Below are 26,375 nucleotides of genomic sequence, written 5' to 3' on the forward strand. Positions count from 1 at the left end.
TATATATTTTCATATATTTGTTAAATATATGCATTTAAGTTTGATTTAAATATGTTTTTTAAGTCTGATATCTTAGTATTAATTACTTTTTTTTGTTAGTATTTTAATCGGTTATGTTTTTGTTTTTTTTTGTAAGTAGGTTTTTTTTTCTCACATATTATTAACTTTATTAATTCTTCACTCTTTATTTTGGGGGGTTGGACTAATTTGAGTTGGGTTATTAATGTGTAATAATTATTGGGGAGGGTATAGTTTTTTTAGATTACTGATATTGTATTGTAATTTTATTATTTTATTCTTAATTTTTTTTAATGTAATCCTATATGTTATTCATGTTATAAAACCTTAAAGTTAAAAAAAAAACACATTTCACTGCAGACCCCCAAACTATCTAAGAAAATCTCAGATAAGATCCAAGGCAAATCCTAAATGCTGATCACAACATTCACATGCATTATGGTAGTTGCATATTCTGGAGACACTACTTTAACCTTTTGGACATCTTTCACCTCCCTGCAAAGGCAGATCTGCCCCGACCTTCTACTGCCCAGTCCAACTACTGACACCTCTGTACAGGCTTTAAATGGCCTGTTAATTGAGCGATGCGTTTATTTTAAAATCCTGCAACTGAGGGGTCTGGGCCCAAGTTGATGGCAGCAGCCTTGAGGGGTACAGACGCCTGCCTACATTTTGCTCATACTTTGATGAAGGTTAAGACCCAAAACATTGGTTCTGTATATGTATCTTTGCTACGTAAAGTACATTGTATGACCTGCTAAGTTTTTCCAGCATTGCATTTTTATTGATAAAAGCCTATTGTCCTAACCATTGATATTATCAGAATGAACTGGGAAGTATTTCCAACAACTACTTTTATTTCAAATTACCTGCAGTCATAATACTTTGATGCAAAACAATAACACAGAGCAATCGTGGTCAATTTTCTCAACTAATTCCACTCTCCCTCCACCAGCCTTACAACTTAGTTCATACTGAATGATCTAATCTTGTCATCAGATCGCATCTTCACTCATCAACCTTCTGGGAAGGCTGCACACAGACAGGTTCACTCTTGTAGCCACTGAGAGTGGAGATAATTGGGCAATTCTCCTGTTAATCAAGCTTGGTGGCTACCATGCTGTACGCGACTGATTTTGGGTTGATAAATAAGCTACTTGTTCCCAATCAAAAGTCCCACTCCACCCTAACATTTTATCAGAGAAACATTATTGGAGGAAAGAGCAATTTAGCAGTGCATTCCCCAGCTCTTTCCCCTTGCCATGAAAAGACTGCATTTCTTCTAGGCCCAACTTACTTCCTTAAAAGCTGCAACTGAATGCACCTTCACCATTTTTCAGGCAGTGCAATCTGAAACACAACTCCCCGCAAGGTGCAAAATTTGATCCGCTACGTGAAAATTTTTATCTCATGTACTGTGGCTCTACTGGCAATTGTCTGACACGTGTGTCCAAATTTCAGAATGATAAAAAGCTGCTTGGGACTTTATCCACCAGCATCTTTCGCAAAGGGGCCACTAACATTTCTGTACCCTGAAATCAGGAAAAATCTGCAAAAAGCTGCCAAAGAGAGTGGTTGAAGCGAATAGCACATATTTGCTTGAGAGAAAATTGAGCAAGCATAGGAGGGAGTCGAGAACAGAGGGGTATCATGAACAAATTTCGATGGGGAAAGGCAGGAAGAGGCTCAAGCTGGCCATACACACAATGTGGCTAGTTCTGTGACACTTGCCTCACCAATCCGATGCAAAACATTTCCCAGTCAACCTCACAAATATTACTTCACAAAAAATATTCATCACTACTGCACCTTTGGCATTCAAAGGAAACATAAAGAGAGATTGCTGACCAGGTAAATCAAATGATTTGTTATGATTGATAAATATGGTCAGATTCCATTAATCCCACACACTCTGAACATTGGTGGCAGATTATCCAGACTATATCCCAAATAATATTCCCAACTCTATAGTTCAATTTTTGATGTTACACAGTACACTGGTATAATAAACTTTCCAATGAATCCAGTTCATTTCAAAGGACAGCAGAAAGCAGAAGCAGAGGATTTTAAAGGGAACACAGGAACCAAAGTTCTGATTGTTAGAGGACAGACAGAATCAATAGCTGGTGAGCTAGATGCTGAACCATCTGAATTTTACTGCACTGCCTCATCTTTTCCTTTGTCTTTGCCTTATGCAGTAGCACATAATTTTTTTTGTTGCTGCAGTCAAACTGACAATCTGAAATGGCCAATCACATGACCAGGAAAGTCTCTCACTTCCTGAGTTCTCCAGCTGTCAATCCAACACCACTCTGATTTTGGATTCCAATGGGGACAAGTAGAAGAATAACAATATCCTTTTGTTTCTCAGCAGGTAAACACTAGAAAGCTAACTTAAGTTGCAGGCTCCAAGAAGCAGCTGTTTAAGATAATTTACATTTCTTAAAGAAGTTATCAGATGCATCATGAAGTGTTCCATTTATATTCATACAAATCAAAATTGTAATTTTTAAAAAATTAAAATATAATTATTTTTAATGTTTGCTTTTTTTTCAATTTGTATGATTACCAGTGACACTCATACACATTTAAAATAGCCTAGCAGTTGATTCTATCTAGGGATGTTGCTCCACAAGCCCTCACTGATTAAGACCCATCTTTAGGCGCCTGTGTGGCTTTTGATTGTCACAGATTACTTTTAGCTAATGGCAACCACACCATCACTTCACCCCCTTTGAAGGTGTTATAGATAAATACAGGGTTGGGACACCAGCTGCCTAAAGAAATAGGACTCATCGGAAATCCGGCATTCCATAAATTATCCATTGGAGCTTTAATACCACTGGATTACTACAGCTCCAAATGTATATAAAGAATTATCTGACTTACATTTTTTAAACAATGAACAGATGCATCAGTGCTCCATTACTATAATTTTAAAAATAAAATGTCCTTAATTTAAGGAGTAATATTTAATAATGAAAAATTTGGGGTGTAGGTGAGGTGTTGTCAGATTTAAGGAGCACATGGACCCTGCATGAGTAAGTGACTGAATTACAGGTGGGTTTGCCAGAAATAGCCCATTGGCCGAATGTGGCCCTGGGTCCCAGAAACATTGAGATTAGGAATAGCAATAGATTATTCAGTCTTTCTCAGTCATTCAACACATCCATACTTGTGAGGTTATTGTGTTCTCCTTTGAGAATGGAGAGCCAGAGTACACGTTTAATTGTTCAGCCACTTCTTTGTTCCCGATTTTAATTTCCTGTTTCCTTTAACAGTTTCATTCCAACAGGCTCTTGAACCACCCCTCCACCCCCCCGCCCCCCCACAGTTAGACTAACCCAAACTGCTCTGACACTGCAAAAGGACCGATGGCATTACTGCTAAGTCACTCTTTGCACTCGGCACATCATGTAAGGCCACTACAGGTGCCTAACCTTTTATCTAGGATTATCGGGACCAGACCCCTGCCATTCAGAATCTTTTGGATTTCAGAATCATTTTAAAATGAGGAAATGCGATGGTTTCAAAATCACACAAAACTGAGGGGGGGGGGGGGGGCGTTAAATGAATTTAGATAAATTCTTTTTTTTTCTTCTTTGGCTTGGCTTCGCGGACGAAGATTTATGGACGGGTATGTCCACGTCTGCTGCAGGCTCGTTGGTGACTGACAAGTCCGATGCAGGACAGGCAGGCACGGAGACCATAAAAGACCATAATATCACTAGCATGTTTTTTTAATGAAAATATTCTCAGTTTTCAGAGGGAGACCCCGCCCCCCAACCCGAGCCCCATCGGTGCCCTCTCTTTTGGAGGAAAAGTGACTCTCGGCCCCAAGCACACCGTGGAAAAGAAGTGGGCAGCAGCTGGCTTACCCATAAACCTACACATAGCTGGAACCACTCTGCATTTCCCTGGTGCCAGCAGAGTGGCTCCAGCTGCATGGGGTGTTATGGGTAAAGAAAACAGCCATTGATCCAGCATTGAGCAGGTACAGGGCTCCAGTGAACTCAGGGCTCGGCACCTCTGCTGCTGCATTGGGAGTTAGATTGGGGTGTTGGGGGTGGGGTGCGATGGACGTTGGGCCAGGGACGGGGATGGGGGTGACAGACGGTCAGAGGCGGGGACAGAGCCGGAGGTGATAGACAGATGTGGGTGGGGGGGGGGGGAACGGGGACACGACGACACATTCAGCAGGGGCTAAGAGTGAGTTGGTTAGGTATATTCATTAGCATAATGCAGAGTTTCGACTGCAGGCTGGCCACAAAAATGTCTAGTTTCTAATTCCCGCCTGGAGCATTTTACACAGCCAGTGAAATTCCCGTTATGTAGCGGCAGTGTAAAAGGCATATTTGATGAGCAGATGTCAAATACCAAAAAAAAATGCCCTGTTTTTGGAGGTTGCTGGTGTTTGATATCCTGGATAAAAGGTTAGGCACCTGTACAATCATCTTGTAATCACAGATGGAATCACTTGTATGCAAATGTATATGTGAATGTTGATTACCCAAACCATTACAGCTTAGGCACAATTCTGAAAAGTCAATTCAAAGTTCAGTATTAGAAATCCTGTGTTGAAACTCAGAACCTTTAAACTTACAGGCAGAAGTAATTATGAAGGAGGGAAGACAGCGAATCATCAGACTTCTCAAAACTCACAAATTCTTGTCAAGTTACTTTCAGAGAAATGTTCCTTCATATGAATGATTTGTCATAAATTTGCTCTTCCTTGCATAGGAGTTACGAAACTTGTGACTTTCACAATGTGATGCTTCCACCAACCCAGGCAAGGTTTAAATGAAATGAACATTAGAATGGACATGATCCAAATACAGGATTGATCCGGTTTCTTTTACCCAGCCATGGGTCAATCAAAAATGACCATTGCAATGGCCACAGTAGATCACTGCTCTCCTCTGACAAAGAGAAACAGCAGAAGTGACCATCTCACCTGAAGTCACTCCAATTCTGTCTTTCTAGATAACTTTCTGATGAACTAAATACTGCTTTTCCAAGTGTCTTAATCTCTTGGCTTGCTTGATCAATATGGTTTTCAGTTTCAATTTCCCAAAAGTATAAGTCATAAGTAGATGGGCTTCACTTTGAATGGATGTCTTCAGTAAATATCTATTATTATAGTCTTTCAATTAAGAACATAAAGCTGTTTACAGCTGTGAATTAGGTGGCAGGCTATCTGTTCAAAATGTTATTATCTGTAAGTGTCTTTCCCGTTCCAACCCCAAGTAACTTTACTAAAAAAAACAAATAAAATAAAGATTTTTAAAAAAGAACCAGCCACACACTAATATTTAAATACAAGTCAAGGATAGGGGTAGAATGGCTGTAGGGTCTGTATATGCTTGTCATTTTTTCAGTTTCAAAAAAATAATAATAGCTATCTGAATCTTACTGGCAGTTTAGTTGGAAAAACCAGTGAAAAGTAGCATTTAAAACTGTAAAATCACCCAAAAGACCGATTGGCATACCTCATTACTTAGATCAACACCCATTAGCTCATCTGTCAGTAACAGTCTAGAAACAAAATGTAAAATATTATAGAACCATAAAACATTACAGCCCTTCTAGACTGTGCTAACCATTTTTTCTGCCTAGTCCCAATGACCTGCACCCAGTCCATAGCCCTCCATACCACTCCCATCTATGTACTTGTCCAAATTCTTAAATGTTAAAATTAACCCTGCATTTGCCACTTCAGCTGGAAGCAAGTCCACACTCCCACCACTCTGTGTATGAAGAAGCTCCCCCTCATGTTCTCCCTAAACGTTTCCCATTTCACCTTAACCCATGTCCTCTGGTTTGTATCTCACCTACCCTCAGTGGAAAAAGCTGACCTATATATTCTCTGTCTACTCCCCATATATTTATAAATACCTCTATCAAATCTCCCTCGTTCTTCTACGCTCCAGGGAATAAAGTCCTAAGCTGTTTAACCTTTCCCTGTAACTCAATACTTTGATTTATGAAGACCAATATACTAAAAGCTATCCTTACAACTGTTATTTTCTCAGACAACAGCAATAGAAATTAGCCAAGACAGTATAATATTTAAATAATATGCTAATTTATTTATGACCAAATATATAACACCCCCAATGATGCCCAACTATGCATGTGTGTGTGTGTGTGTGTGTGTGTGTGTGTGTGTGTGTGTGTGTGTGTGTGTGTGTGTGTAAAATATCCCAAACCATTACAGTTCAGGCCAAATTCTGGAACATTATTCTAAAGTCAGTCTCAGAAATTCTCGTGTTAACATGAAAACTCTTAAATTGATACAAAAAAGTGTGTACGAGTGAGACCAGGGTGATAGACTATTGTAAACTCATGAAATCCTTGTTGAGTTGCTTCCTGAGAAATGTCCTTTCAGTCAAAACTCCTTTTCCTTTTCAAGGGGAAACAAAGTGAGTGGCTTTCACAAAGCTTTCAGAACCCTGTAGAATTCTGAAGGTCAGTTCAAAGTGACCTTCACAATGGTCACAATCTAAATGCAATATTTCTTCTGCTTCCAGAACCCAAATACTGGACAGTTCAAGTGACCTTTTCTATCAGCCACGGTGGGATTCAACAATTCCCTTCAGAAGTAACTTTTCCTGTACCACAATGCAATTCAACAAATGCCCTTTTTCCACGATGGCATTCAACAAGTCTCATTTGCCCACGATGGCATTCAACAAGTCCCCTTTGGTCATGATGAGTTTAACAAGCCCCCTTCAAAAGTGGCCCTTCCTATGGCCACACGAAGCCACTTTAGCACAGTATTCCTCAAAGAGCTGTGCTTCTTCCTTAAAATGGCCTTTGATCAGTTTTTTTAATATGTTGGTTACATGGTCTTTGCACCTATGTTCTAGTCTCTTCAGAGGTAGCAAATTTAAGTACATACTGTCCCCAGCCTGTCACCCCACAGTCAGTCTCCAAAGTTTGCAGCTTGATTTATGCTCTTAAAGTGACAGTCCCAATGAAATGAAAATGAGCTGGGTGCACATAATACAACCCTATTTACCCGTGACGTCACTTTCAGGGAATTATGTATCTGTCTTCCAAGATCCCTCTGCTCTACTGCAATCCTCTGTGCCAGACCATTTACTGTGTATGTCCTTTCTTGGTTAGTCCTTCCAAAATACAACACCTCACACTTGTCTGCATTAAATTCTATCTGCCATTTTTTTTAGCCCATTTTTCCAGCTGGTCCAGATTCCTCTGCAAACTTAATGTCATCTGCAAACCTGCTGATCCAATTTACCATATTCAGATCTTTCATATAGATGACAAATAACAGTGGTCCCAGCATTGATCCTGGAGGCACACCACTAGTCTCAGACCTCCCGTTAGAGAAGCAATCATCCATCACCACTCTCTGGCTTCTTCCAGCTATCATTGAATCCAGTTTACTACTTCACCATGAATACCAAGTGTCTGAAAATTCCTGACAGTCGTCCTATGTGGGACCTTGTCAAAGGCCTTACTAAAGTCAATGGAGACAACATCCATAGCCTTTCATTCATCAACTTTGCTCGAAAAGCTCTGTAAGATTAACTAAACTTGACTTATCATGTTGATATGTTGACTGTCCCCGGCTATCCAAATACTTGTATATCTAATCTCTTAGAACACCTTCCAATAATTTACCAACTAATGACATCAGGTTCACTGGCCTATAATTTACAGGGTTACCTTTGAGCCTTTTTAAAATAATGGAACAATGTGAGCTATCCCCCACACCCTTGGCTAAGGACATTTTAAATATTCTGCTACAGACTCATGAATTCTTGCGTTACCTTTGAAAAAAAATGTTCATCCGTATGAACTGTGGTCATCACAGTCCTGGTCCTTTTGTAGGCAAGACTTAAACTGGGCAGCCTCTGTGAAGCTTCCAACACCTTGGCACCGGTCTCTCTAAGTAACTTCACTGCTAGTCACACTTAAAATGAAGCAGTCTCTCCAAGTGACCTCCACTGTTAGTAACAATGAAAATTAAGCACTTTGCTTCCCAAAAGACCCTCCTGGCACTGGTCAATCCACCGAAAAGGCCCAGTCATTCATAGAGCATGCTTTCCTCTGAATTCCATAAAAATGGCTGGCCACAAAGTTGCTTCAAAAAGCTGCTTTCTCTTCAGCCGTCAGAATGATTCTCCCTTTGCAAAATCACAATGTCTTTGCAAAACTATCGAATTCTGGAACAGACTGTGACAAACCTTTCCTCAGTTCTTCCAACATATCGAATTATCGCTGGCCTGGGACTTGTGTATGCTTGTGTGAAATATTAAATGTTAACTGTGACCATTCAGTCTCTCCTGTCTATACTATCCCTTACAGTGATAATCCCATTTTACTAAAATGGGAGCTCATAATAGTACCACAACCTAAGTATCTATTCATAGGAATAGTGAATGGAATGTGTGATGGTGGCAAACTTGTGGCCATGGGTACATGCACACATTCACAATGGATAAATACAATGCCTGCCATCTCCCACAACCACTAGTTTGTCTTCATGAGATGTGGATGCTTGATGAACAATGTGGGAGTTGCCAGGATGTGAAATTAAACACCACCACCAATGAGAATGTGGAGAGTGACACAAGGTTTAAACACAAGAATTACTTTGGCAAAAGAGTGAAAAAAAATTAAATAGCTTATACAGCCTCAAAATGTCTGAAAGTCCATATTTTGAAGCCCAGTCAAAAAAAAAGCTGCAAAGCACCATGGTCAATGGGAGATCAGCAAATGCCATTTAAATGGTAACCTCACTGACAAAAGGCAAAGGAGGAAAAACCCAACACCCAACCCCAACCAACCAATTTTCCTCTGCAACCGCGTCTGCCTGTCCCACATCGGACTTGTCAGCCACAAACGAGCCTGCAGCTGACGTGGACATTTACCCCCTCCATAAATCTTTGTCCGCGAAGCCAAGCCAAAGAAAAAAAAAGAGACTGAGGATGGTGGAATCTGGAACAAAACCAGTTGCTGGAGGAACTCAGCAGGTCAGGCAGCATCTGTTGAGTGAAATGAGAGTTGACTCTTCAGCTCAAGAATCTTCAACTCCAAGATTGAATTCCTCCAGCAAATAGTATTTAAAAAAAAACCTGCCATTTAAATAGTGTCTTTAACATAGCAAAGCTCTGTGAAAGTATCGTGATCAGATGAAAGTCACCAGACAAGCTACACTGGGGCAAGAGAGCAAAACACTGATGAAAAAGGTAGGTTACAAAGATTATTTTAAAGAAGGAAGGTGAAATGTATGAGGGAGCAAATTGCAGGACTTTGACTTTGGCTGTTGAGGTCACACCTTCCATTGCGACAAAGATCTGTGGATGATAAAAAGACCTAAAGAAAAACATTTATTCTAGTGTACCATTACAGTAAGTGACTAGATAATGATGTTTTAGTTTTGCTGGTTAAGGATTGAAATACATAAGATAATCTCCATCAACATCAACCTAAAAAGACTTAAAATGTCAGCATCACCAGCCCATCCACAGAAAAATTGGCCACATGGGGTATGCTCAAACTTCAGGTGGAACAAGAATACCCTAACTCACAAATGTCATAATGATGTTTTCCTGTTAATTCAGAAATGCCCTTCCTTGTAGATCTTTCCCATATAATGAGAGTTAGGGCTGCACTTTGTATAGGTTACAGAAATGTTACTGTAGAAATGGAGGTCCCACACCAGGCCCCACATCATCCCGATGCAAGGCAATGCAGCTTGGTCCTCATTCCAATATAAAACCAAGCGTGTGCATCCGTGGATGTTGTTCTCCAACCAAGATTCAGCAGGTAGAGATCAGAGAGAACCATTATATTTTAAAAAGTATCTCTGAAAAAATTCTGGATTCTCATCGAAAGATTGCTAATTTTGATTATTTGTAATTTGCAGGATCTAATATGTGCAAATTGGTTGCTGTGTTTCCCTTATTACAAGAAATTTTAGATTTATTATCAGAGAACATACATGACACCACATACAACCCTGAGATTCTTTTTCCTGCGGGAGAGGCAGAATTACCATTTATTGGCAGCACAAAACAAAATGACTCAATGCACATCTGTAAACAAACTGACTGACTGTGCAATAGAGGGGAAAAAAACCCCACAATGATGTGGAAAATCAGGAGTCCTTGAATGAGTTTGTTGTTGAGGAGTCGGATGGTGGAGGGGTAGCAGCTGTTCCTGAGCCTGGTGGTACGAGTCTTGTGGCACCGACACCTCTTTCCTGATGGTAGGAGCGACAACAGAATGTGTGGTGTGGATCCCTGCTACAATTCAAAAAATATTTGTAATATGGTTTGGAAATCCCCAAGTGGTGGGTGCCTGGATGCATTGCCTGGGGTGGTGATGGAGGCTGGTACAATTGGGACATATAAAAAAGACTTTTAGACAGGCACATTGATGTAAGAAACATAGATGAGAATGTGCTGTGAGGTTTGGAAGGGTTGAATTGATGCTGGAATAGGGCAAGATATTGTGACCTGAAGGGTCCTGTACAGTTCCGCTCTACATTCTACATCAAAGACGCCACGCATTCAATGCTGCATCAAGATTAGAAACACATCTAATGTCTCCAGAAGTATTCAACCTACCAATTGCATGGTCCTGTGGCCTATGAGGCCTGCCCCATAAAGCAATGCCAATTTGGTGTGCTTGTAGTCAGAAGTCTGCAACGTGAGAAACTGATGCTAACAACCCCATTTGAAATGAGTCTGCTCAGCGTCACCGTCACCATGGTGAACTGAAACCAAGGATTCCACCAGAGGTTTACTTTTTCCTACTCTCAGCCCAATTGCCGATGCCAAATTAAAGCTGCGACTGGCGCAATTGGCGAAATGCAATCTGCATTGTAAAACATGAAACTGAATGCAAGCATTGTGAGCAATGAACGAATCTCTAGTGTGAAAAACGGGGCAAAAAAAAAGCCAACCACGTCTTTTGTTACCAAAATAAAGTCTCTCTGCGAAGGCAAGCGTGCGAGCTCCCAATGTAGCTCATCGCAGGCGAACAGTGGAGCTCAGAATTTATTGAGCAGGTCACGAAATGCGTTGTTTTGCGACAGCATCGCAGTGCAAACATTTACACCAACCACCTTACAAAACAAGGTGAAAGGCAGCGTCTGTGGTTCATTGGGGAAATCTGGTGCCGGGGGGGGGGGGGGGAAAGAAGCTCCTCTTGTCAAAAGTTGACGAGATCAACTTGCTTCCCTCCCACTCCCCTCCTCTGACAAATCATCGAAAAGGACAAACCACGTCGCAGCGTCAGCAGAGGTTAGACCAGAGCAGGAGGCTTTTCTTTTAATAAAGAAACACCATGAGTCAGGAACAGTTGGCGGACCTGACACGACGCATTTGCTCACACAATAAGGGGGGGGGGGGGGGGGGGTAGGGAGGAGAGAGAGAGGAGAAGGACACCCGCAAAATAAGGAGACAGACGCATTACAATCATGTGGAGGGGGAGAAGGGAGAAGAAGGGCACTGCACCAGGTTTTCGGCCGCCAACATCACGCTGACATTGAGGCAAAGGGCAAGGGACAGCTCGATGTAGGGCGTCCCCTCCCCCCCACCCGATTCAGCCATACAGCAGCAGAGCTTCCCCCCTCCTCCTCCATCCGTCCATCCCTCCCTCCATCCACACAGCAGTAGAGCAGCCCCCACCTCCTCCATCCATCCACATAGCAGCCCCCTTCCTCCTCCATCCATATCCATCCACCTACACAGCAGCCCCCCCTCCATCCATACTGCAGCAGAGCTCCCCCTCCTCCATCCGTCCCTCCATCCACTCATCCCTCCTTCCATCCACAGCAGCAGAGCTGCCCCCCTCCTCCTCCTCCATCCACCCACCCACACAGAAGCAGAGCTTCCCCCTCCTCCATCCGTCCATCCCTCCCTCCCTTCCTCCATCCACACAGCAGTAGAGCAGCCCCCACCTCCTCCATCCATCCACATAGCAGCCCCCTTCCTCCTCCATCCATCCACCCACACAGCAGCCCCCTCCCTCCATCCATACTGCAGCAGAGCTCCCCCTCTTCCTCCCATCCATCCATCCTCCCTCCATCCACACAGCTGCAGAGCTGCCCCCCTCCATCCACCCACACAGCAGCCCCTTCCTCCATCCATCCATACTGCAGCAGAACTCCCCCTCCTCCTCCATCCGTCCATCCCTCCCTCCATCCATACTGCAGCAGAGCTCCCCCTCCTCCTCCATCCGTCCATCCCTCCCTCCATTCACACAGCAGCAGAGTGCCCCCCTCCTCCTCCTTCCATCCATCCATCCATCCACACAGCAGCCCCCTCCCTCGGGGGAGCCTCCGCTGGCCTTTGGAGCTTCCCGTTTATTTTTTTTTAATAAATCCTCTCTATTTGGCCGGGGAGGGCAGCAGCACCGCGTAAAGAGCCTGACGTGAAGGAAGCGGCCACAAAGGGCCCAGACACTTTGAGGCCCCGGCGCCGCGTTCCCTCTCAGCGGAGGGGAGGGGGAGGGGGGGGGGGGGGGAGGGCTTGTCTTCTATTTTGGCGGCGCTCATGCACTAAAGAGGGCGCGGAGACGAGAAAGCGTGAAATGGAAGAGAGAATCGGAATCTTTTTTTATTTACCTGCAGTTTCTGACGCCGCCTCACGCATTCATTTTTGCTCCGCGCGGAAAAAAAATATTCCACCCACAACCCCAGGGCCTGGCGCAAACGGGAAGCTGGGCTCGGGGCGAGTGGGCATGCGCGAAAGCGCGGGGCACGCTGGGAGGTGTAGTCTCTGCCTCCCTCAATTGGCGTCGCCTTGGTTCATCCCAAGCCCGCACGGTTATTTTAAACAAGAGACGCGAGATAGCGCTTCTCCAGGACCACAACTGTAAGTGGGAAGAGTTCAACACGTTAAAATGTCAAGGCGTATACGGTAAAAGTCCACTATCCACATTGGTTCTGGGAATTCAGGGGCCTGATGGCTTGGGGGGTGGGGGTGGGGGTGGGGGTGGGGGGGGCTTTGATGTAATATTTGTAGATGTATTTGGGAGATAAATTGGTAAAATTAGAGTAGGTTACATACATACACACACTTTAAAACAGATCTTATTTGAAATACTGAAGAATTCATATTCAGTGACTTTACAGAAACCATGGAGAATGCTGTGCACATTTCACAAGTAGGTGCTAATTGAAATGATGTCATGAAATGAATGGACTGGAGATAGGGGGTCTGTGTTGGTCATTTTTGCAAGACTTCTGACCTTTCTGCGATGTGCTCACTCAAAGGTCACTCCTGGGTTCATGTTTGCCTAAAAACAACAGATAAGAGCAGAAGACTAACTCCGATTGTTTGCTGGAGAAGGGGGGGGGGGGTTTGCAAGTGAGAGAGAGAAGGGCAATGTGGCTGCCAGTTGGAATCTGAGATGGAGAGAGAAAGTCACAGCTGAAACAAGCAGGAGAAGCTGGTTGGAACAGAAACTCCAGAGCGACAGATGGCTGGAAGTGCTATCTGTCTGATGTTTCTCTTGGAATAAGTGGAACAGAAATGGACTCTGTGATAGTCTGAAAGAGAGAGATTATCATTCTGGAGAAACCTGATGGGGCAAATTTAATCAGCAAGACACTGAGGTGACTAATGGTGGTACCTCAGTTGTAGAAATCCTGGAACAACAAATCTCTCTCTGCAAACCTCCAAAGAACCTTCCTGAGTGGTAAACATTTACCTTTCGAGCACCAAAGCCTGATGAACTTTATACATGTTAAATTCTGTACAGTACAAGAATTGCCTGCAACCAGTGAACTTGAAAGAATGAGAAGTGAGATTGAACTGTGAATCAAAGAACTTTTCTTAAATTTACACACACATTACATACACTTAGAATTAGAAGGGGGTTAAGTTGGGTTAGTTAAGTTAATAGAGATAAGTTAAAGTTTGATTCTGTTTTCATGTTTAAAAATAATTAAAAACATCTTTTGTTTAAGTAACTACTTGTCTTGATGAATGTCTATTGCTGCTGGGTTTTAGGGCCCTTTTGGCTCGTAATAGGGGCAAAAACTGTTGCCCTTATCTGGAGGGCCCGAGTGCCGGTACTTCCTACCAGATGGCAGAAGGTTTGCATGAGGGGAGTGTGGAGTCCTTCACAATGTTTATTGCCCATTGCCCGCTTGGTGGGAAGAGAGCCAACTCCATGAACTTTTCCACTGACCTTGCTGTCCTCTGCAGGTTCTTGCATACCGAGGTGGACCAGCTTCCAAACCAGGCGGTGATGCAGTTGCACAGGATGCTCTCAATGTAGTGAGGATGGAGGGTGGGTGCTGGACTTCCCTCAGCCTTTGCAGGAAGTAGGGGTGCTGCTGGACTTTCTTGGGTACGGAGCTGGACTTAAGGGTCCAGGTGAGATTCTCCACCAAGTGCACTCCAGGGAACTTGATACCCTTGACGACCTCAATGGTCAGTGGAGCATGGTTCCCTCCTGAAGTCGACCATCATCTCTTTTGTTTTATTAACATTCAGATACAGGTTGTTGGCTCCGCATCAGTCCGTTAGTGACTGCACCTCATCTCTGTACGCTGACGCCTCATTCTTACTAATAAGACTCACTTCTGCTGTTACCTGGGGATGAATGTGATGTGAAGAGACTGGGGCTTTGTTTTCCTCAGAGCAGGTTCAGGTATTGGAAATCTTGTCACATGTTATTAATTAACAACATCAAATTAATTCACAGGTACAGCTGCGAAAGGAATATTACCATGGAACTATGGATCATTGCAGCACAGAGACAGACTCCACCCCTTCTATTCTGGCTCGCCCATTTGATCTGCACCCAGTTCATAGCCCTTCCAACCATGTCCCTGTTCAATTTTTTTCTTAAATGTTAAAATTGAGACTTCCTTCACCACTTCAGCAAGCAGCTCATTCCACACTCCCACCGCTCTCTGTGTGAAGTCCCCTCTAATGTTCCCCTTAAACTTTTTCCCATTCACACTTAACCCATGTCCTCTGGGTTGTATCGCACCTCACCTTTGGAAAAACCTACTAACATTTACTCTAGCTGTACCTTGCCAAAGGGAATAAAATTTGAGGTCGCTAAAGTGCCTTAAAGCCATGAATTGCTATGACCAATTTGTACAGAAGAAGCTCCCTTAAGTTGCAATGTGACAATGTGTTTTCAAATGTAGGTTGAGGGATAATATTTGATCCACGGTTAATTACCTGTCTTTCATAAGAATGCTATGCAGTCTTGTGTCTCCATAGTTTAGAAAAGCTCCTTGTCTGGCACTGCCAGAGCCTTGAATGTGTTAGATTATTGCTGTATGTAGCTAGTTAAGGGGGATTTAATTGAATATGCATAAACATCAAAAATCCACAGATGCTGGAATTTGAAATATGCTCACACTAACCATCTGAGACTCTCATATTTACGAAACTATTTATTTATTTGTTTAGCTGAAATGCCTGTCCTGCATTTGGATTGTTTGTCTGTGTGTGAGTTAGGTCTGGTTGTATATCTGTGTGCTTTGCACCAAGGACTGGAGAACGCTTTTTCGTCAGGTTGTACTTGTACACTCAGCTGACAATAAACTTGACTTATCACTAGTGATTTTTGTATATTCACTATTTCTTTTATCATTGTTGCAAAACTTTTAATCTAAAAGAATAAAAGGTAAATGTTCCCTTTCCATAAATGTAATGGAAACGAAGTTATAAGATGAAACACGTTTGACTATTCTTCTTGTGGTCACTACATGAATATGTGCATACTTGGAGGCTGATCTGTTGACTCCATGAGAACATCTGTGAGTAAAAGGGCCTCTACCACTCAGTCTCCACTATTCCACAGGACTCCCTCCACCCAGTGGAGTAGGTGGGGAATGGCAGGGTTGAGCAGCATGGTTCAACCCAAGGAAAATATGAACCATTGTTCATATCTTGTAAACAGTAGAAGCAGATAAGCAATGATATAATCAGCAATTCCAGTGACCATCTGAGCATTGTTCAAATTCAGATAGATTTTAGTGTATCCTCCTGTACACTCTGGAGAAATGGCTAACCCACAGCAGGTACCACAAAGCCCAGGGGAGCTAACAGCAATGGTGTTTGCATAATCCTCCAAATCCATTGGCAAGCACACAAACATTAGCATCCTTTTCCAGGCTACTATCGCTGCAGCTCCAATTACATACAATCTGTTGGCCCCACTATCCAAATGTCCGATGTCAGGCTCCTGAAGCTGGTCCATTATGTTCCATCAAAGCAAATGGTTTACTGGGAGGATACAAATCACAGCAAGAATGTTCTCCCTGCAAAAATGTAATGTGCTCATTATTTCATCAAAACCATGGAGCTGATTATTTACTTTAGGAAGGGAAAACTGGAGGTGTGGGATCCAGCAAAAGGTTGAGCAAATTTAAGTAGGATTCATTATCTCAGTGGATCTTTCCTGGATCCCACACACTGATAGCATAGTGAAGATGGCAAGTCAGGACCTCTACTTCCTCAGGATTTTGTGGAGGTTTGGTATGACATTGGAAACCCTGGCAAATTTCTACAGATATTGATGGGATTGAAGGCAGATAAATCCCAAGGGCCTGATAATCTACATCCTAGGGTACTCAAGGAAGTGGCCATTCAGATAGCAGATGCTTTAAGAATTATTTTCCAGAACTCGATAGACTCAGGATCAGTACCCATGGATTGGAGGGTAGCTAATGTTACCCCACTATTTAAAAAGGGGGGTAGAGAAAAAGCGGGGAATTATCGGCCGGTGAGCCTTACATCAGTAATGGGCAAAATGATGGAATCCATTATTAAGGATGTAATAGCGGAGCATATGACTAGCAGAGAAGGGATCAGACGGAGTCAACATGGATTTACAAAAGGTAAATCGTGCTTGACAAATCTATTGGAATTCTTTGAGATGGTGACAGGTAAAATAGATGGGGGAGAGCCAGTGGATGTGGTGTACCTGGACTTCCAAAAGGCCTTCAATAAGGTCCTGCATAAACGACTGGCTTCCAAAATCAAGGCTCATGGGATTGGGGGAAAAGTATTGATGTGAATTGAGAACTGGCTGGCAGGTAGAAGACAGAGAGTTGGGATAAATGGCTCATTTTCTGAGTGGCAGGCGGTGACCAGTGGGGTACCACAGGGATCTGTACTGGGTCCCCAGCTGTTCACAATTTACATTAATGATATGGATGAGGGGATTGGATGTAATATCTCCAAATTTGCAGATGACACTAAGCTAGGAGGGGTTGTGTGCACAGAAGAGGGGGTCAGGAAGCTCCAGTGTGATTTGGATAAATTGAGGGACTGGGCAGATACATGGCAAATGCACTACAATGTGGATAAATGTGAGGTTATCCACTTCGGTAATACAAACCGGAAGGCAGATTACTATTTGAATGGCAATAGATTAAGAGATGGGGAAGTCCAGAGAGAACTAGGGGTACTTGTACATCAGTCTCTGAAGGCGAGCATGCAGGTACAGCAGACGGTTAAAAAGGCAAATGGTATGTTGGCCTTCATATCAAGAGGGTTTGAGTCTAGGAACAAGGATACCTTACTGCAGCTGTACAGGGCCTTGGTGAGACCCCACCTGGAGTATTGTGTGCAGTTTTGGTCATCTTATTTAAGGAAGGATGTTCTTGCAATGGAGGGAGTGCAGAGGCGATTCACCAGGCTGATACCTGGAATGGCAGGAATGACTTATGAGGAAAGATTGCGCAAATTGGGATTGTACTCGCTGGAGTTTAGAAGATTGAGAAGGGATCTCATAGAGACATATAAAATTCTGGCAGGATTGGACAGAATGGATGCAGATGGGATGTTTCCAAGGATGGGAAAATCCAGAACCCGGGGCCATGGTTTGTGGATAATAGGCAAACCATTTAGGACCGAGATGAGGAGGAATTTCTTGACCCAGAGGGTGGTGAATCTGTGGAATTCATTGCCACAGAGGGCAGTAGAGGCAGGTTCATTAAATATATTTAAGCGGGAATTAGATCTATTTCTTCAGTATAAGGGTATTAAAGGTTACGGAGAGAAGGCGGGGACGGGGTACTGAACTTTAAGATCAGCCATTATCTCATTGAATGGCGGAGCAGGCTCGAAGGGTCGAATGACCTACTCCTGCTCCTATCTTCTATGTTTCTATATATGGTGGAAAGTGTGCTGACCGACTGCATCACAGCCTGGTATGGGGACACCAATTCCCCTAAGCGTAAAGCCCTGTCAAAGGTAGTAGACACAGCCCAGGATATCATAGGCAAAACACTCCCCATCATCTACAGGGAATGCTGCTGTCCAAGAGCAGCAACAATCATCAAGGATCCACACCACCCAGCACATGCTCTGCTCTCACTGCTACCATCAAGAAAGAGGTATAGACTTGGTCTTTACATGAAATACAAAGAACTAGTGCAAAGATACAACAATAAACTAAGAAAATTAAAGAATATTGAACTGGGTATGGCATATAAAATTGGTGAAATTTAATACAATGAGTAATTCGGGACTACGACCTTTGTATGGGGGAGTTAGAGGTGGCTTATCGATTCTAAGGGCAGTTCACTGGATGAATGCTGAGATGTTGTTCCTTGTGGAGATATCTAGTACAGGAAGATTTGGGAATAAAATAAGGGTCAGCCTATTTAGGATGAAGAGGAATTTCTTCCTTGGAAGATTGTGAGTTATTAGAATTGTCTTCCCAGTACCCAGGGTACCATAGAGACGGAATAGCTGAATAGTTAAGAAGATTGACAGACATTTGAACTACCTGTACAAGGGAACAATCGGTGAAGAGAGTGAGGCTAAGTCTGGACCAGACACGATCTTACTGAATGGAAGAACAGGTTTGAGGGATCGGTTGGTCCAGTCCAGTTCCTCTCTCTGTTCTTGTATAACATTTGACTTCAGAGGTCATAGGTTCACACCCATGCTGAAACTGACACAGCTTTACACAGCAGTTGACCATGGGGAAACATGCCATCCTAGAATATGTGACACTAAACTAAAGTGCTGTGATATTTGAATGATCTACCTCAAGCTCTGTTTCTTATGAAAACTGCAACACTCCAGAGCCTGCATCAGTGTCCTCAGCCACACAAAGATTAATGATGTCCAAACACGACAATGAACCAGGAGCACCAGTAATAGAGAACGACAATTGACACTGTCACACAATAAAACAACTTATTCAAACAAAACTACCATTCGAGTTTATTTAGAAGCAAAGTAAGTCATAGAAGCAAAACCAAAGATGTTACTGTTGCCACCATCAGGAAAGAGGTACAGGTTCAGGAACAGCCCTCCACCATCAGACTCCCCAACAACAAGCACAATCAAGGACTCATTTAAAGACTCTCACTTCTGTACTTTATTGATTTTTTTTCTCTCTGTATTGCAGTCAGTTTATTTACTTTTCTTTATTTGTTTACATCTGTACATTAAGTACAGTTTTTTTGGACTATCAGTAAGTGGTAATTCTGCCTCGCCCTTAGGAAAAGAATCTTGGTTGTATGTGATATCATGTATGTTCTCTGACAATATATCTGAAATCTAATCTAATTTTCATCAGATTGAGTAGTTGATGTTATTTAATTGTTTGTTTACATTGAACATTACATCAGAAACTTGGATTTCAGCCTATAAATCCACATGTAGCTCGGTTGTGCTTTTACTTTTTCCTTCAGAATTAATTATTTGATAAGTTCAATATAAATTCCCTGATGGGAATTTTCTGACGGGCAAGATTTAAAGTCATATCTCTTGACTACTAGATAATAGACAGGTAACCAAACGGCTACATTACCTTTCTCTTCATCACAGCAACTGGTCGTGGACTTGGAGATGTGCTTTGCTGAGCACATTTTCTCTGCCTGCAGCAGTGACAGGGATTTCCCAGTGGCCAGCCACTTCATTTCCGCACCCCACTCCCATGCTGACATGTCTGTCCATGGTCTCATGTATTGTCACACCCATAAATTGGAGGAGCAACACTTAATTTTCCTGGACACTCTCAAACTGAATGGTATTAACATTGACTTCTCTGGCTTCTGCTAGTCTACTTTCTGTTCTCCCTCCCTCCACTTTGTCTTCTCTCCTCCAATTTTCCACCCCCTTGCCTCTACCTTTCACAGAACCATCCCTCCTCCCCCTGCCTGTTGGTGTGCCCTCCCTCACTTATCCACCTGTTACCTCCTGCCATTGGGATTGAGTTCCTCCACTATTTTAATTGGGCACCTGCCTATATTTTTCATACCTTGATCAAGGACTCAAGCCCGAACATTGTGGTGAAACAGCCACCAGCCTACTGCAGGGGGCGATCTCTGTATCTGGAGGAAGACTACCTAAGGGGCTGGCTCCACCTGCCCAGTTGTCAATCAATCAACCTGAATGTAAACCTGAGCTGTCCCTTCCTGAGCCGGTCACATGGGAAGCCACCAAGGCATGAACTGGTGTTCAGACCTTTACTGGAATAAAGCCTGTTGAACAGCCTTTTCTGAGTTTGTGCTTGCTTGCTGCTGCCTCAGTGCACCACAGTTATGTATCTTTATCTTTGCTCTATAAAGTACATTGTTTGACCTGCTGTGTTTCTCCAGCATTGAGTTTTTACATTACCCTACTACAGTCTCTAATAATAATGAATGGATGAAATACATGCAACCATAGGTACTTTAAAGGATCTGAGATTATGCAAAATACATCACAGCCAATAAAGTATTGTGAATGTAGTTATTACTGTACAATAGGTTAAGAGAAGTTCAATCCTTATTAAGGATTCAAATAAGTCTCATTAATAATGTAAGATTATCCAGCAGTTCGGCCTCATGTGAGTTACGATTTAATGAGTTGCCTCTGAGTTCAAAGATTCTACTTGGGTATTGGTCTTAGAATGATATGGTAAACTGAGGCTTATCTCGCAGGTGGATGCAAAAGATCTCTTGTCTTAATTTCAACAGAAGTACTGCATGGTGATTAATTGAGTAATATTTAACTCTCAATTAATATCATTGCTGCCTTGCTGTTTGTGTGAGCCTACTTTATGCAAATTGGATGCTGCATTTTCTTTATTAAGGCAGAGATTGATAGGTTCTTATTAGGGCATCAAATGATATGGGGAAAAGGCTGGGCCATGGAAAATGGATCAGCTCATGATTAAATAGTGGGGCAGACTCAATGGGCTAAATAACCTTTTTCTGCTTCTCCGTCTTATTCTCTTTATTACAATGATGAGACATCAAAATGATTTCTCTGTTTGTAAATGTGTTTGGATTTCCAGAAATGTGTAAGCTGTCTAAACAACTCTGTTTATTTTTCTCATTTTCTTCCCTCCCATAATCCTATGTCTCAGCAAGTTTACTGAGGAGACCTTGCTCATAATGTTTTGCTGTTCCTGCTTATCTTTGTCTCTGAAGACACACGCATATTCCTTGTAAAATTCCCTTGTGAATATCAGAGCATTGAACCAGTGCACTTTCAGCAATTTATAAAAATAGGTGTTAATTCTTCTTAGGTCCCCTGAGACAGTGCAACTGTCAGTTCTTCTGGATAAACTTATCCCAGGTTCTTCTAATCCCTTAAGGTAGTCATTGCACCATTTTTTTCCCCCATTTTCTTCTTTCTTCTTGTACAACCTGCATTATTCCTGCAATCATTCTCTGAAAGTTTATCATGCATACTCACATCCCTTCCCTTGCTTATTTGGCATTCTTTTTTTTTCAAATCCAATGTGGGGATATCATCTAACCACTATGTTCTGTTTTCTAATCCTAAAGCAGTCCCACCTTCTAGTCATTGATCCTTAACCTACATTTTTGTTTCAAAGCAAAGCTATCTTTACTCAAAGCGATTGATCATCAGTAATAGCAAGCAGTCTGTTAAGGGAGATGGAGTTGCAGGAAGTCGAAGTGAAATTCTTTCCACTTCAAGGATTTATTAATGTTTCCCCAGGAGACATCACTAACCAAAGCTTTGACAGAGCTGAGGAAGCGCTGGACTGCAAGAAGCATCACCTTCTGGTGGATCTCATAACAATGGCTTCTCAGAGGGCATAACTATTGAGGTAAAACACCTCCTTTCATCTGACCAATAATTAAGCTTTAATGAATGAGGCTGGCAAGGTTACCATCATGGTTAGTGCAGTGTTATTATAGCGCCAATGACGTCGTGCGAATCCGGTGCTCTCTGTAAAGAGTTTGTACATTCGCTCTGTGTCTGTATGGATTTCATCCAGGTGCTCCAGTTTCCTCCCATGCTCAAAAAAATGTAAGGGAGTTGTAGGTTAATTGGTGTATTTTGGGGGGCACGAACACGTGGGCCAGAAGGGCTGTCACCCTGCTGTATATTTAAAAACTGATATTAAATCAGGTCAGAAGTATGACAAGTTCATGGGAGCTTGCGCATAAACTATTTGCCTCATTTTCAACAATAGTGACTACAGTGTGAAATGACGTAATTGTGAAAATATTTGGAAACTCTAGTGTTGCTGTCTTAATGTTCTTTATAGCTGAATAGCTGATGAAAGGCTACTAATCTAGAAGTGACCAGTAACAATGTGTAGCTGTGATCACTAAATGTGTAATGTATTCCTGCAATAAGGAGACCAAATGTATTTGAAGGATATATGTAAGGTAACACTGAGAAGGACATCATTTTAGCTCACCCCAAGCTAGTGTTGACCCATTTTAAACTTCTGCAGTCATTCTGGTAGAGTTGATCCTGTTCAAGTATCATCTGATTGTAACAGTTCCACCCAACAGTAATAGTATTCTCCAGTCCACGGTGCAAAAACGGTACAAACACAAAGACATAACACATACAGACAAACGATACATATACACAGAACCCAAGTAAGTTACACGTTAAAAATAAACATTGCAAATGAATACTTGAGTCATGGGGTGTTGTTTAGCTGTTTAGCGTTCAACAGCCTCACTGCCTGTGGGAAGAAGCAGTTCCTCAGCCTTGGCAACCTCTTGGGTAAGAGGTTCCAAACTTTAGACCCAATGATAAAAGAAGGAACATCAAAATATTTCCATTTCATGATATTGAGTAGCTTCAAGGGTAATGTTGCCACATTCTGCTGGTCTTATCCTGTGGGGCAGAGGTATGGATTTGAGGGATGTGCTTTGGAATAGCATAGGCAAGTTTCTGCAATATGCTTTGCAGAATATACACTACAGACATAGTTCAGTAGTGCTCGAGGTTGAAGGTGGTAGAGAGGATACAAATCAAGTGGACTGTACTGAATTGTGTTGACATTCCTCAGTACATAATGAGTATCACTACCATCCTGACCTGTCCCGTGAAGAATGAATAAATGTCTGGCAAATCCTTCGGCGTTTTGAAGAATGATGTGTGTTCCCAATGAAGCGCATTTCGGAGAGTGATTGCAAAGATGAATCCCCAAATATTTTGCATCTGACCTTACAGTACATGTCAATGCAAAGCCAAAATAATTAAGAGGATGTTCAATGCATGAAAAGAAATTTCTACAGCACCTCAAAGTGTCCTTCAGTTTTTTGAGGCTCATAAATTATTTACTGAAACATTATCACTGTATCACAAGATCCCAGAAAGAGAATTATGATAACAACAGTTACCCTGTACTGATTCATTTCAGTGTTTAATGATGCCCAGAATGTGGGAATGTAATTTCTGTGAGATGGGGATATTTTACATACCTGAGAGAATGAAGGTCTTGTTCTTCACTGAAAGGCACTATCTCTAATATTGCAGGTCAATTGGAATTATCTTTTTAGTTTTAATCTAAGTTCTTGTCTTTAGAAGTGGATCTTATACCAAGCTATTGAGTCACAGCTGACACGGTTTTAAATAAAACTAGAAATTACTGAAAATACTCAGTGGGTCAGGTTGCATTTGTGTGAAGTAATTAAGTTTCAAAATGACTTACCTGCTGACTATCTTATTAATTGCTAAAACCCAGAGGGCGGTTAAGAAGCTAGTTTTACAAACCATACTCTCCCTCCCCTGAAATACAAATCTTAACTAAATGCTAAAGTCTTCAAATACTATTTGAAATCTATGCGCTGTGAACAGAAAGATTGCATTTCTCTACTGATGTCCAAATTATTTTTGGAAGTCTCATAAAATAGAATAATATGGGAGCTAATTGTACAATAAGATCACAGAAAAAGCATTATAATAACAAATCAACTCAGCTTTCGACTGATATTGTCTGAGCTTGAAAGCCTGGTCTGCTTTCGAATGTTAATTGTTTTACAACCATGAGAGGGCAGCCAAGAGTAATAGTACAATGTTGCCATCCTGAAAAGTTTAATCCCAAAAGTGTTCTGAGAGAATGCCTTTCCTAGAAGAAGGAAGGGTGCCTGAAGTGCCAGTTGATGAAGTAGACAAAGATGATGTGGTCAAACAATAATCATGGCTTTTATTCGCAGAAACTCATGGTACAATAATGAAAGACAATAGATGCATATACAGTTATATGAAGGGGTCCTTAACAGTAGAGATAATGCACAGCCAATGTTAGTACAGCAAGGCTCGCCAGAGGGGGGGGGACAGGCAGCTTGGCAGACATTCACCACAGTGTCCAGAATTCATACCAGTTTATCTTAATTTCAGTCCAAGATTGTTCATAATTGCCTTGCAGTGACTGCACCAAGTTTGGTTCTGTTCCTCTAACAAGTGCAATTGTTGAGAAAGTTATGGGCCATGAGGTTCTTCCACTACATAAGGGCTAACATCCTTCCTTACTCTCTGGAAGAACTCAGGAAACTGATTAAAAGCTGTCCTGTTTGCGCAGAATGCAAACTGCAATACTTCAAAGCTCCAGAGGCCACTGTCATCAAGGCAACCCGACCTTTTGAGAGGATTAGCTTAGATTTTAAAGGGCCGTTACCTTCCAACAACAAAAATAATTGTAATTGATGAATATTCCAGGTTTACCTTTGCGATACCCTGCCCTGATGTCTCGTCAGTGTCTGTCATTAAATCACTTGACAGAATTTTCAGCATTTTTGGTTTTCCCAATTACATTCATACTGATAGAGTTATGGGCCATGGATCCAGGTTCAAATCCCACTGAGGCAGCTGTGAATTTAATGCAATTAATTAAATTTGGTATTAAAGCAAGTCTCAGTAATGATAACCAGGAAACAACGAGATTGCTGTTTAAAAACTCAATTTGACCCATTAATGCCCCACAGAGAGGAAATCTGTCATCTGTAGCTCCTAGTCTGGTCTGAATATAGTGCAAGATCTATCAAAATATTCTGCACAGCTGCAATAAAGTGAGCAGGCAATTAGGGATATACAATGAAATGCTGGCAGTGTCAACGATGGGCATATCCTGTGAACAAACAATTCCAATCAACAGGAGCAACTCTCTGCCCATCATGTTATCAGTGAAGCAAAGATTTGATTACCAGTGTTTCAAATGTCGACTTTGGGGATGTAGTCGGGATGCATTTGCTCCTGCTTATTCCTTGAAGAAGGACTCAAACCTGAAACATTGGCAATATATTTTTGTCTTTTATGAATGCTGAAAAACCGGCTGAGTTCCTCCAGTATTTCATTGTATTTTCACAGTGTCTGCAGAGTTTTGTGTTTTATTTTCACAGCCTAGTGATGTCTGTGAGCATCTAAGGATGTCTGAAAAGCTATCGGATAAGGATTAGTGTACTGCAGAGTCATTATGCCATTTTTTGTTTTCTTTGGTGACTTGTCAGCTTCATCCCTGCAGGTGGCAGCAAGAGAACAGAATTTGAGAGTGAACAACTGCAATGGATATTGTGAAAACATTTGTATTTGCTTTGCATCTTATTACATCTTATCTTGCCAGTAGGATGTCGCAAATGACTGAATATTTGCTTGATTACTGGAGCAGTGAGATATGTTTTTTTCCTGAAGAACAACCTTGCTGTTGGATATTTATTGGTTTGGAGGGGGGTGGGAAGGGGGGAAGGAGGGTAGGGGGAAAAAAAGGGAGAAAATGCCACTGTGTATATTTAGTGAGAAACAATTGTATATATTTTGGTTGATATGGTTCACAGTATGAAAAATTAAAAAAATATTTTAAAAAAAGAACAACCTTGTCTGGTTTTAACATTTAAACAACTTTATTTTTCAATGCCTAGTACACATGCAAAATAACACATCTTTCCACTTTTTAAAAAAAAATCACAAACACCATACTATGTCTACATAACAGTCCTTTTTGAAGTAAATCATGAAAATATGTAGACATCATGGTTCAAGTAAAAACAACAAAATGCTGGAGAAACTCAGCAGGTCAAACAGTGTCCTTTATGTAGCAAAGGTAAAAATACATAACCATCATTTTGGGCTTGAGCCCTTCTTCAAGGTATGAAAGAATGCTGGCAGGCGTATGAACAAAAAGAGGAG

The 26,375-nt window shown here is 41.9% G+C and overlaps 1 protein-coding gene and 1 long non-coding RNA gene across 8 annotated transcripts in view; one reads left to right on the plus strand and one right to left on the minus strand.

Annotated features, from left to right (window-relative positions):
* Nucleotides 1-12,951, minus strand: part of LOC138758736 (spindlin-1-like) — a 77,903-nt gene extending 64,952 nt beyond the window's left edge. For 5 of the 7 annotated variants that reach the window (XM_069928072.1, XM_069928076.1, XM_069928075.1 and 2 more), the window contains exon 1: nucleotides 12,623-12,951. In XM_069928072.1, coding sequence (XP_069784173.1) covers nucleotides 12,623-12,650 — 28 coding nt within the window. In that variant the 5' untranslated portion in view covers nucleotides 12,651-12,951. The remainder of the gene's footprint in view (nucleotides 1-12,622) is intronic. The other 2 variants (XM_069928077.1, XM_069928078.1) reach the window with 2 other exon arrangements.
* LOC138758738 (uncharacterized) lies at nucleotides 12,765-25,909 on the plus strand. Its single transcript, XR_011354409.1, has 3 exons — nucleotides 12,765-12,872; nucleotides 21,942-22,053; nucleotides 25,714-25,909. It is a non-coding gene; the product is annotated as an uncharacterized lncRNA (long non-coding RNA).
* The last annotated feature ends 466 nt before the right edge of the window (nucleotides 25,910-26,375 follow it).

Source organism: Narcine bancroftii, chromosome 3 (genome assembly GCF_036971445.1).
Source record: "Narcine bancroftii isolate sNarBan1 chromosome 3, sNarBan1.hap1, whole genome shotgun sequence".
In the NCBI taxonomy this organism is placed as follows: domain Eukaryota; kingdom Metazoa; phylum Chordata; class Chondrichthyes; order Torpediniformes; family Narcinidae; genus Narcine; species Narcine bancroftii.